The 13,033-nt window shown below is 32.8% G+C and overlaps 1 protein-coding gene across 7 annotated transcripts in view; it reads right to left on the bottom strand.

Moving 5' to 3' along the window:
- The window catches only part of U2surp (U2 snRNP associated SURP domain containing), an 80,232-nt gene that overhangs the window by 63,694 nt on the left and 3,505 nt on the right, over positions 1-13,033 (bottom strand). For 6 of the 7 annotated variants that reach the window (XM_063249131.1, XM_063249126.1, XM_063249129.1 and 3 more), the window contains exons 2-7: positions 7,616-7,660; positions 7,018-7,149; positions 4,462-4,560; positions 2,301-2,415; positions 1,741-1,874; positions 70-137 (exon numbers count right to left, since the gene is read on the bottom strand). In XM_063249131.1, coding sequence (XP_063105201.1) covers positions 70-137; positions 1,741-1,874; positions 2,301-2,415; positions 4,462-4,560; positions 7,018-7,149; positions 7,616-7,660 — 593 coding nt within the window. The remainder of the gene's footprint in view (positions 1-69; positions 138-1,740; positions 1,875-2,300; positions 2,416-4,461; positions 4,561-7,017; positions 7,150-7,615; positions 7,661-13,033) is intronic. The other variant, XM_063249128.1, reaches the window with a different exon arrangement.

Below are 13,033 nucleotides of genomic sequence, written 5' to 3'. Positions count from 1 at the left end.
TAATAATTTGTACATGAGGGTTCAGACATCAGTTCAATATACCTCTAACAGTTCTCCCATAAAACTTACTGTTTTAATTCTTCTTTGAAGAGTTCCAGATTGCTTTTTTTCTTTTCTTTCTCCCCTTTCTTCAGTGGCTATAAAAGATATGACAAGTATAGTTCAAACAGAATAATAACCAATATTTTAATTAAAGCTTAAAATTTCTATGCTTCAACTAAGCATAAAATCAAGGAACAGAATAGTAGAAAATTTACAAACCATTTAGGCAATAAGAAACTTAACTCTAGAAGATGTACAGTACTCTTAAAATTCAATGATAAAGGCTAGGGAAATAGCTCAGTGGCACAGCACCTGCCTGGCAAGTGCAAGATCCTGAGTTCAATTCACGGTACAAACAAAACAAAATGAAAAATTCAGTGATAAAAAGATAATCCCATTAAAACAAAGACCAAAAATTTCAATAGATACTTCTCTAAAGATTACAAATGGACAGCAAATACATGAAAAGATTCAGTATCATTAGGCAAACAAATATCAGAACTACAGTGAGATACAACTTCACATTTTAAGATGCCTAACACAATTTTAACAAGCAATGATGAAAACCAGGAAAAATTAAAACCTTTATATATTAGTGCTGGGCAAAACAGTTTTATAAGTTCTCAAAGGTTAAATAGAGAATTATTAGGTGACTGGTATTTCTAAGAGAATGTATGTTCACAAAATACTATGCACAAATGTTTATGGCAACATTATTCATAAGAGCTAAAAAGTGGAAACATTCCAAACACCCATCAAGTAAGGAATGGAAAAGCAATATACAGTATGATATATCCTAAAATGGAGTATTTGACAACAAAAAGGGCTGAAATGTCCTATAACATGCTAAGTAAAATAATCAGACATAAAGTAACACGTGTTGTATAATTCTATCTGTATGAAGTATCCAGAACAGGAAAATCAAAGACAGTAAATTAATTGCTGAAAAGAGCTAAGGGGATTAGGGAAATGGGTTGAAAGATAGTGGATATAAAGTTTTGATTTAGGGTGCCAAAATGTTCTGAAATTTGAGTACTGTTTTGAATGTTAGCTGTTGAACAATTGTGAATATTGCACCTAACTGTACACATTAAAAGGGTAAACTTTATAGTATGTGAACTGCATCTTCAAAAAGCCGTTATTTTAACTGCTTTTTGAGCTATCTTTAAAAAGTCACACAAGTCTCACTGTTCGTTTTTTATTTACTAAATATGGTTTCAAATGACAAGACCCACACTTATCTATCACCTCCTGTAAAACCCCACCCTCCAAGAATAAAAATTTTTCTATCACTGGAAATATTTAAGATAGTCAACAGTTCTGATGCTAATTCTTAAAAGGTTCCAAAATGTTCTGGGAAACGTACACTACACAATGCTAATAACTTAAATACCTCAGTTCAGAACTGCATAAACATAACCCTATTACATTGTTTTACATTGCTACATAAAATATAGGAAACTTCTAACTTGTAACATGAGTATAATAAAAACAAACAACCAAAAAAATCATGTACATATTCCACTCTAATTTATTATCTCTAATCTTTATATACTCAGAAAGCATCAGAACTCAGTATCTATCTCTAAAAACTTTTTTAAAAAGTCAAAAAATCCTGCTTACAGTGTTAGTACTGAAAGCACCATTGCGAGTGTCCTCTTTGAACATAAATGATATTATTACGTAAGTATGACTTACGGGTTTTTTGGTTTCTATCACAAGAAGAGATGGTGGTCTTTCATTGGATGACTGATTTGGAGGATTTTTTTGATCTGCAAATCTTGAAGATGGCTTATAGATTTTACCTCTTTTTTCATCTGTTTCATGTTCTTCTGAAATTCAAAATACTAAGTTGCAAAACTAACTTCACCATATTTGATTTTCTTAACTACTTTAAACAAGTTATTAATGTCTTTAATATTATCTATCATTACTGATATGAAATTAAACTCAAGTATCATCTTACCTTCAAAATACTAATCACTTTATAGCAAAACTATAAGATACATTAAAATTCTTGCTAAGTGTTTAGCTGTCTTCAAACTTTAAAAGTACTAAATTTTTTACAATTACCTGACTTTACTATCTCATTAATTAATATTGGCCATATGGTTTGTTAATTAATATAACCACTAGAGGGTGCTAACAAAAAGGAAACATGAAACTCAAAAGCAATCAAGCTTCTTCCATAATTATTTACGTGTATTCATTCAATCAAGACTTAGGGTTTATTCAAGAACTATAATATTCACACTTACCTTTAGCTGCATTAACAACACCTCCTCGCACAAAAGTTTTCACTTTATTACCATCGCTTCCTTCAAAAGCAGCAAGAAATTCCTCATAAATTTCAGCAGCTGCCTTTTCATCTTCCTAAATACATAACAGGATAATGATATAATGTAAAAGTTATTATTATAATATAGAATTAAATTAATCAAGGACTAATGTGATGAAATCTCTTTTTTCCCAAAGTAAGCAGTTCAAATGGTAGCCCATGCCTGTAATCATAGCTGAGGCAGGAAAACTGAGTTCAAAGCCAGCCTGAGCTACACAATGAGTCCAGCTTGATCTATAAAGTGTCTCAAGAAAAAAAATTTCTAGCCTTTGGTAGACAGTATACGTCAATAAACTCAGCAACTAAACAAATCCTTGTTCCTTTAACAGCAATTTGCTAAACCAGAAAAAATCCTGTTAACAAGTAAATTTGTTTACAGACAATTCAAAGGCCACAATATAAGACTGCATAGAAGGATGTTACATTATTATCATTTATGAAATTTCCACAACAACTTAATTTGGTGAATAAAATTTCTTTTTCAAGTCACCAAAGATGAGTATTAAAAGTTAAACAACAGTAACTCCTACAACAGCAAGAACCACATTTTCCATACAGACACTCTTAAGTGTTCACAAAACATGTATTAGTTAATATGTATTAACAAAGACCAATGGGACACAACAGAAAACAAAAGAAATAAATCCAACAGTATGTGGAAACTCAACATTCAATAAAAGGCACATCTCAAATCAATGACAGCTAGGCATTTAGTTCAGTGTCATAAGCACCTGCCTGACAAGCACAAAGTCTTGAGTTCTATTCCTGGTACCAAAAAAAAGGAACAAAAACAAATCAGTGAGAAATATATTGACTTTTCAATAATGATGTCAAGATAACTGGCTAACTGTTCAGAAAATGACAAAAATGAATCAATTCTTCATATAGCAGGATAAAACATAAGTAAATCAGATTTTATTCTCTTAAAAATGAAAACATATGAGAACATTTCTTTATAAGCTAAGAGTAGAAAAACTAGACTGAAAAACCAGATATCATAGGAAAGACATCAATAATATGACAATAGTTTTTACAAAAAAAGAAAATTAAAAAAAATCAATAAATGGAGGTGATCACAACTTGTACAGTATTACAGACTTACAGGAAAAAAAATGGAGATATAGTCAGACAGTTTAAAGAAACAAGAAAAACTGCTAACTTTACACAAGATAAAAGTACAAACTTAAATATGCCTAGGAACTACTTTTCACCTAGCAAACTGTAAAACTTCAATAACATTCTCTACTTTCAAGACTACGGGGAAACAACCACTCATACATTACTAGCAAGGGTCAAAATGTCCCTTTCCCTATAGAAGACAACTTGACAATATGATAAATAGAACTATTTATACATTTATCATTCAATAAGTAATCTCACCCCTAGGAATATATATGCAAAACATACACTAGCAAAGAAAATGAACAATAACTATGCAAAGGGGTACACACCTGTGATCCCAGTGCTCCAGGGGGTTAGAGCACAAGGATCACAACTTTGAGCTCAATGAGACACTGTCTCAAAATAACAAGTAGTTAGGTGTAAAAAGGTTCAGTGTAAAGCCCAAGAGTCAACCTCAATACTACCATACATACAACCATAACACTACCCATAATAGCGTAATCTATAATGGTAAAAGACCAAATGCCTGCAATAGATTTTAGATGACTAAACTATTGCATAAGCTACAAAAAGCAATAATGACCATTTCCATATCAAAAGTAATCTTTGATATCCTTTAAATTAAAAATGCAATGTGGGGAAAAGTATACCATACATAGCACACTATCATTCACCTAAGGGGAATGGGTACAATAATGCATGTATACCCGTACTCTTGCTTATACCACAGAAAATAACCAAAATTGTGACATAAAAATGATACAGGTTTGGATGGCATAGGGATAAACATTGGACTCTTCTGAATGTACTTCATGTGATAAATTTGTCTTGAAATGGAGTTGAGAACATCAAGAAGTCAAAAATCTTCAGAAAACAATGCTCTATTGCCCATATATTTATTGCCCCCTTAGACATGTTTCATTTTCAACAATAACTCAAGATACATTTTTAAACATTACCTTTTTTTTTAATTCCTCTTGTTCCTTTTTACTTAAAGTTCGCTTAGCTGTACTCATTTTTCCAATGCTGAAAGCTTTAAGTTTGTTTTCCAGAAGAGGCTGTCCAAAGAAATAAAAAGCATGTCTTTACTTACACATTCGTAACAGCATCTATAAACTAAATATACCTCAACTGAACCAAGTCTTCGGAATAGCTTATTTTTTAAAAAATGTCATAGTTGGCCAGGCGTGATGGTACATACCTGTAGTCCCCACACTTCTAAGTCAAGAGAACTGCTGTGGGATGAAGGCCAGCCTAGGTTACACATGAATTCAAGGCCAGCCTGAACTACTTAGCAAGACCCTGTCTCAAAAAACAATAATAAAAATACAAAACTAAAAAATTTCAGTGTAAAACTAAAGTTACTCTAGCATTCTTGGGCTTGACTCTGATATATTCATTAAAGAATGTTTTGATTTACTAGCTCAAGTTCAGTAACACGCAAGTCTTTTTAAAAAAAGCTAAAAACAAAACAGACACCAAAGCTTGGATCAAAAGAAAAGGCAACCAAGGAAGGAAAACACAGACATTTCTGAAAAAAAAAGTAGCAATGATAGAAAGCATCCTTAAATACACAGGGAAGTATATTTCCAGTATACAGATATCTACTATCTATTACCCCCATTTCAGGTACTATAAATCATATCACATCTTTATAATTTTCATAAATTACCTATTAATAGATACTCATAAAAGTAATTTCATTTTCTCTGCTAGGAATATATCACTAACAGTATTTCAGATTTCAGTTCAAATAAAACTGTATCAGTTAATTTTGAATACATACTGCATATTCCTAATATGAAAGTTCAAAATCTGAAACTTTCTAAGCATCAACATGATGTGACAAGTAGCAAACTCCACAGGAACCTGACCTCTGTAACAGGCTACAGTCAAAATGCAGGTGCACTAAAAAATACAGTATAAAATTTGTATTGATCATACATGAATTCCATGTTTAGACTTGGGTCCCAATCACAAGATAACTCATTATGAATGTGCAAATATTCCCAAATCAAAAACCTGAAATCCAAAATACATTTGGTTCTGGTCTGGATAAGGGATATTCTATCTATATAAGAAAATATTTGGGGGCTGGGGATTTAGCTCAGCAGCATAAGCACCTGCCTTGCAAGCAGGAGGTCATGAGTTCGATCCCTGGTACCGATAAAAATGAAAAATACGAAAAAAAAAAAAAAAGAAAGAAAATACTTAAACACTTCATTTATTTAACTTTAGAAGTAACTTCCTTCTGAAATATGGACTAATTGCATACACTGTAGACCTCTAATTTTTCAGTTACTCATTTGATTCAGCACTTTAAAAGATTGGTTTATTAAGTACAGCCTGAAATATTAAAACTTAAAAGGATTCTCCCCTTCTAAAATGAAAAGTTAATTACAAAATTAAACTTTATCAATTCACTGGTTACTGAATAGACTCACCCTTGGGAAATGCAGAATGGAAAAGTACCATTCATGTGAACTATTTTGAAGTTACATTAAAGTCCTTTTGAGAAAAATAAAGCCACAAGTCAGCCTTATAACCCACAAGTCAATAGTGAGTTTCAGGACTAGACTGAAAATAAAACTTTTCTCTCTCAATAGAAAGAAAAATGCTTTATGTCTTTGGAGTCAACTTCAAAAGTTTAAACAGAAGGCAAATTTACATAAAAATTCAATCAAAACAATTTTATGGTTTATGGAGTGTTCATGGAAAGGAGTAACACAGTTATCTATTATAAAGTTTGCTTATACATTTTTCACAGAAATGAAAAAATAATAGAACTGAAAATATATTAAAAAATGTGTTCCTATAAAATGAATCTCAAAAATATAAAAATGTAGAGGCTGGGGATTTAGCTTAGTGACATAAGGACCTGCCTGGCAAGTGTGAGGTTGTGAGTTCAATCCCTGGTACAAAAAAAAAAAAAAAAAAAAAAATATATATATATATATATATATATATATATATATATATACACACACACACACACACACATACATATATATATATATACATATACACATATATATATGTATGCGTGTGTATGCTTAGAAATATGAAACAAAAATTTTAAAAAATGTGTTATCAGTGGTCATTATTCACTGGTAATGACTGTTTTTGCTGTATTTTCCAAATTTAGTAAAAAAAAAAAAACTAGAGCCCAAGAACACCTTACAAGATCCAGAAGGAAAGAAGTTCCTTCCCTGGGCTCCTGACTGACCAAGCACTGCACTTGAGACAGTGAGCGGCACCTGCTCCTGTCTGCCTTCCTGGGTGAGTTCAGCTGCCCTCTCAAAGTTACAACTGCTTTAATCATCTGTGTGAACATTCAGGGATTAGTATTGAGCATTTGATTCAATGAGTAAGAAAGGAAACATAAACCTAACCATAACTACTTTACATATAAAATACTCCTTTGCCAAAAATTGAATGAGTAAATAGCCCCTTGTTTTTAAGTAAAATTAATGACGGATCATTAGCACTTCTTTCTTATTTTTATCAATACTCACTCTGGAAAGATTCTGATGAGGAGAATCACAAAGGTTTTCACGGGTACTTTCATTCCTATAATTATGTTTTCTTGGGCTCTTTGGTCGTGTCCGACTTGGCATATCACTATCGGAAGGTCCAGATGCATCCATCTTCAATGAAGTTTTAAAAAAAAAGCGTAAGTCACACATATGGTACGGAAAACTAAGAATAATCTAAATATTCAAATATTGACAAATTTCACTACTGCTCTTAAAAAACATATTCCTTAATATGGTCACTGATTCCATTACCAATGTCCTTAAGAACAAGGAAAGTATGTAATAATTTTAAGTAGTACTTGATTGCTCCAACGCAACTCTCTGGTCAAAATATAAGTACACATATTTTTATGTATACAAAATTTTTCAGCACAATGCAAAAGAAACATAGATGTTAGGTTTCTAGTATGGTACGACAGGGCTAACTTATGCAAATACAGCACAAAAAAGGAGTGTAAAGAAAAAATCTACACTTGGCATTAACTGTATTTATGTATTACATAAAAGCATAGGTATAGGGATATATACAAAGAAAATTAAATTTTTATTAAAAATGAAGGTTGTCTTTTATACTTACATGTGCATCTGAAGATCCAGATGAATGAACATCTGATGATCTGGTCTGTAATAAAAATAATAAAAGTCAAAATTTAAAAGATTAGCGGATGTCTTATTTAACTAAAAATATTTCTCCTATTATATGAATCTTAATCTTCCAACCTGTAAAAATTCCTTCTTAGCTAATTTAAACAAGTGCAATTTCTGACTTACAAAGTCTGTGATCCAATGCAAATCCACTAGTCAATGTACTTTCCAAAAACAATATAAATGCTAATGAAATATATCTCAGACATAGTTACCTTCTTATATAATAGACTGGGAAACATAATCACCATTTTTACAACAGAATTTATATACAAAAGCTTTTTCTAAGTCAAAAGCCACAACACTGCCAGAGCAGCAGCTTCCTGGTACAGAGCAAAGAACATCCCTTTCTTTCTTCAACCACTCAAACCCACATGAATCTTAGGGCTGGGGCTGCAGCTCACATTGGAGGAGCATGTGCACTAGGCACACCCCAGTTCCTGGAATCAATCCTATCCACTGGAGGAAAAACGTGGATTCTAATAGCAAGAAAACACACACATCATATTTAGTAAAATATACAAGTTATACTGCAAATTTAGTAAAAGAAAAGGAAAAATTATAAAAATCCCCAAATAACCCACTGTGTGACACATGTTGTAAAAGAGCTGCTTCTACCTTAGAATAATCTTACAGATTACATAGCATAAAATAATTTGGTTTTTTCCTTTACCTAGGGACAAAGAAGCCAAACTACAATATTATTAACTAAATAATGTACTGTATCTTTCTGAAAACTCTAGAACTAGAATTTGTCACTGAACTGTTTTTATTTCTAAAGGCCCTGTTATGATTTAAATGTTAAAAATGAAATCAAAAATCCTGAGATCACAAAATCTCTCACCTCGAGAAAAATCAAAATTTGTATGTTTTATAAAAAAACAAATACAGAAAGGTCCCAGAGTCTATATAGTACTGTTTTATTTTTCTTGTCTCAACACCACACTAAAAATAGCTCATCAGATTTTCACACCAAGTTCTCTAAACTCCACTATACTAAACTCTTGACAAAAACTAGCCCCTTTCATTCTGTGCCTCTTTTTTCCTACTGTTTTATTGGGACTCCTACTCATTTTCTTCACCCACCTGTTCTTTCTTTTTGTTTTGTTTTGGAGATAGAGTCTTACTATGTAGTCCAGTCTAGTCCTGAATTCACTACATGGCCAACCTCGAACTCACAGCAATCTTTGTACCTCAGTTTCCTTAGCCTCCTGAGTGCTGGGCTTTGTACCATTTTATGCCTTTACTTTTCTGAGACATGATCTTGTCCCAGTCATTCTTCATTAAGAGAAATGCTTTTACATTTAAATTTAATTCTGTGAAATACACTTTGAAACACAACTTGAAATGCACATACTTGCAGATATACAGAAATTAGAAAACTTAAAATAATAAATGTCTACTTTTACAAATGAAAAATTCAATCAAGAGGCAGGGTGAACTTAAAAACTAAATAAATAAATTGCTTCCCAAAATACCCGTTGTAGGGGCTGGGGATTTAGCTCAATGGCATAAGCACCTGCCTTGCAAGCAGGCGGTCGTGAGTTCGATCCCCGGTACCGATAAAAATGAAAAAGACAAAAAAAAAAAAAAAATACCCGTTGTTTTCTTGCTGTTATAATTAACAGAAACTAATTGAAGAAATACAATGATATTTTGAAGAAAATACAAACTTTATGTATGGTAAGACATCACCACTGATAGGCAGCATTCAGAATGAAACTAGTTTAGGCTTAAAATTAACAGAAAGATACGAACAGTAATTAAAAAGATTTTTTAAAGAATGACTGACTTCAGGAGTGGTTGAAGTAAGCAGTAATCTACCACCACAGGGATTCCGTCTCCCTTTCCCATAACCTGGAAATGAACTTATTGTCTTGAGTTTTTTTTCTTAACTGAAAAACACAAACTAATGAGATCTTAAGTTCACAGCACAATTCCTCAGCCAAATGAAACAAAATGCCCTCACTGATGTTTTAAAATTTTGTTCTGGTTTTTTTCTTCTTTCTTTTACTTTTTCTACTTGAAATAAAATGGATTTGGAAAAAAAAAAAAGAGCTAGAAACAAAGCAAAAAAAAAAAAAAAAGACGTGGGTGCAGAGTAAGGGAAGTCTAAGGTTAAAAAGCAACAGACACAAGAGGTTATCTCAGGGTAGAGAAAGCAGATAGCACAGGTGCAGGGAAAAACAAGCAAAATAGGCTTCTAATAGGATAAACGTAAAAACAAGTACACTAGACTTTATGGCCTTTATCCTCCTGGGTGAGGATAAAAACTAGTACTTTTTCTTACTATTCCTACTTAACTTCAAATGAAAACCCACACTTGAGTTTTCAAATTAGCAAGCCTACAGCAACATTTTTCTACCACCACTATAATGCCTAGTCATTCCTTGTCTCCTAGACACATTCTTTCTCTTTTCACTCCCTAATAGCATTAATTTTCATCTCCACAAGAATTTCTCCCATAGGAAACATATTAACACCTTTAATGTTTAAGATGACTTCCAATTCTTTCATCTCTTGAGTCTCAACTCATTCTGTCTCCTGGACATCTTAACTTGAAAGTCTGTCTGTAAAGGCCCTTATCTAAAATTCACCCCAAACTAGTTTCTTTTCTTACTCTTTTTTATTTCTGACACTGGGTAATTAACTCTCAATCACTTATAATCTAGAAATATCAATATTAAAGAGTGCTCTGGAATCAGACAGCCTGATTATAACACTCACCAGCTCTGTAACTGGGGGGCCTAGTTTTTTGATATGTAAAGGAAACAGCACCTGTCTGGGGATTGTACTGATAGGAAAATAGAGGTGAAACACTTAAAGCTACATAACTTAGTAATTGCTCAATGCATGTTAGCTAGCAGAAACATTACAACAGGGTCATCCTGGACTTCTTCCTTATTCCCAATAATGAGCAGTCAGATTCATTTCACCTTTAACATAAGCTCTTCTATGGATACTCTTCTTATCCCTTCTCAAGACACCACTGTGGTTTAGATATTTTTATTTAAGCACTGATTGGTCACCTCTTATTAGTCCAATGTTGTGCCTTACTCAGAGATACAAAGTAAAACAAGATGTAGCTCCTGTCTTTAAGAACTTAAAAAAAAACAACAGGTAAAACTGTGTAGTTGTTATGTCACAGGAATAGAGAGCTGGCATATCTTAATATGGCAGAAGAAAGTCGTTAGGAAAAATTTCCCAAGAGAAGATGAGCACCTTCAATATGCACCTTCAGAATTTGCCAGCAATAACCTCCTAACTGGTAGTCCTAACTATCAAATTCATCTATACTAGTCCCCTGGAAAAGCACTTCTAAAGGGTTTTTCTGACTTAAATTACTCATGGTTCTCAAATTTTATTTCTTTGCATCCCAACTTTCCAGTCTTTGCTTCTTTTACTCCCATACAAGTGCCCTCTGCACCGGCTAAATGAGATCATTTATCAATCCATTTTTCAGCAACAACTTCTTTTTTTTTTTTTTTTTGGTACCAGGGATCAAACTCGTGACTGAGCGCTCGCAAGGCAGGCGCTTATGCCACTGAGCTAAATCCCCAGCCTCCAGCAACTTCTTTTCTATATTCCTATCCATACCTTTCAAAAACTCTGTTCACACTCACAGAAGTCAACCAATCATATTCCTCTCTGCTATGAAAGCCTCCTCCTGACCAATCTTTATTTAAACAGGTGTCAGTTCCTCAAGTACTTCTGACAGCTCTGTCTTGTCTACTATCTGTACTAACTTTCCTCAAGAGAGGATGCTCTCTCAAACAAGGTATAGTCTTAAAGTTTCTATCTCAACGTTAAGCACAAAACCTATTAAATAACAGAGTCAAAATATACTTACTAACTTAACCTATAAACAAGTAACTACTTAACAAAATTATGCTCTACACTGTCAACACACTATGCTTTCCATACATTAACAAGCAGCAGCTAATGGCTTAATACCACTACCCAAGTCAAACAAAAATTTCCACATCTCAAAAAAATTTTACAAAAGCATTAAGACATACACTATAAAACAAATAACAAACCTAACCTGAAGCAAAAACAAGTTCAAAAAAAAAAAAAAAATAGCTCTCCCACACCCTCCTGTGAGCCAGCAGCAGTCAAGGCTGCAAAGAAAACAAGCCAACCTACAACCTCCTGTGAGCCAGCCAGCACATGGACCAGCAGACAGGAAGAACAGCCCCCAGTCCCAACTCCAGCACTGCTCCAAGCAACAAGCTGATTCAGAAGAACACAGGCTGAGATGATAGCAACTAAAGTAAAAAAATCAACTTGATGTTTGCATTGTTTGATTGATTTTGAAGACCTAAAGGTGGAGTTTGAGTACCTATTTAGAGGTTAACAACAGGCAATACAGCAACTATGGAGGATTTCCTTCAGTCTTGTTTTTGAAATCCAATACTGTTATCACTGTTTTGTTTTGTTCCGTCTTACTATTTTGTTTTATTCCCTTTAAAATAAATAAAAACATAAGTAATTAAAAATAAAAAATAAGGAGGAGAAGAAAGGTAGAAGAGAGAGATGGTGAATGGGGGAAAAAGAACAATCAGGATATATTATGCACAGGTACAAATTCCCTATCATAAGTATGATCATCATGTATATCTAAAATGTAGTAGTAAAATTAATTTAAAAAATTGCATAAAACAAAACAAAACAGGCTGGAATTGTTAGTTCTTGAGAAGAGTCTCAGGAAAAGCAGCCGGGCTGGGGTTGGAGAATGCACTCTGTATTTCTTGGAGAACCTAAAGACTTGTATAGTATTTTAGAAATGACTTAGTGTTTTCTGGAGCCTTGGAACTATCCCATAAATCAGAAAATATAAATCTTCTGCTATGTGAAAAAAAAATTAGTTCCTCAAGGAACAGACATCTAACACTACCAACAGTTTCAAATGTATTGGCAAATATATCTTCCTTTTTAAAGAAGTTATTTCAGGATTAACGATATAATTCAGTGAGCACCTGTTTATCACATGTGAGGCCCTGGGTTTAATACCCATCACCAAAAAAGAAAGTTATTTTAACAAAATAGCTAATAAATGGCTGATGTGCAAATACTAAAACTATTTAAAATACTGTGAGGCAAATAACTATAATATTAATATCTTGCTTTAAAATTGCATAACAACACATTTTTATTTTAAAAATGACGCTCTTTGTAAAAAAGAAATTAAAGAGGCAGCAGTTTTCAATGTATACCAAATGATCTGTCATTTGCCACTAAGATAAATGTCTATCTTTCTCACATTTATTTCTCAAGGAAAATAAATTTCAGGGAAAAAAATATCAAAATAAAAGCTAGGCTTTTAAAAAACAATCACTTTTGGTACAGT

The sequence above is a fragment of the Cavia porcellus genome, unplaced genomic scaffold, assembly GCF_034190915.1.
Source record: "Cavia porcellus strain 051 isolate PalLab524CR breed Dunkin Hartley unplaced genomic scaffold, mCavPor4.1 scaffold_5, whole genome shotgun sequence".
Lineage (NCBI taxonomy): Eukaryota > Metazoa > Chordata > Mammalia > Rodentia > Caviidae > Cavia > Cavia porcellus.
Note: the sequence above shows the minus strand (reverse complement) of the source record. Positions and strands in the feature narration are given on the sequence as shown.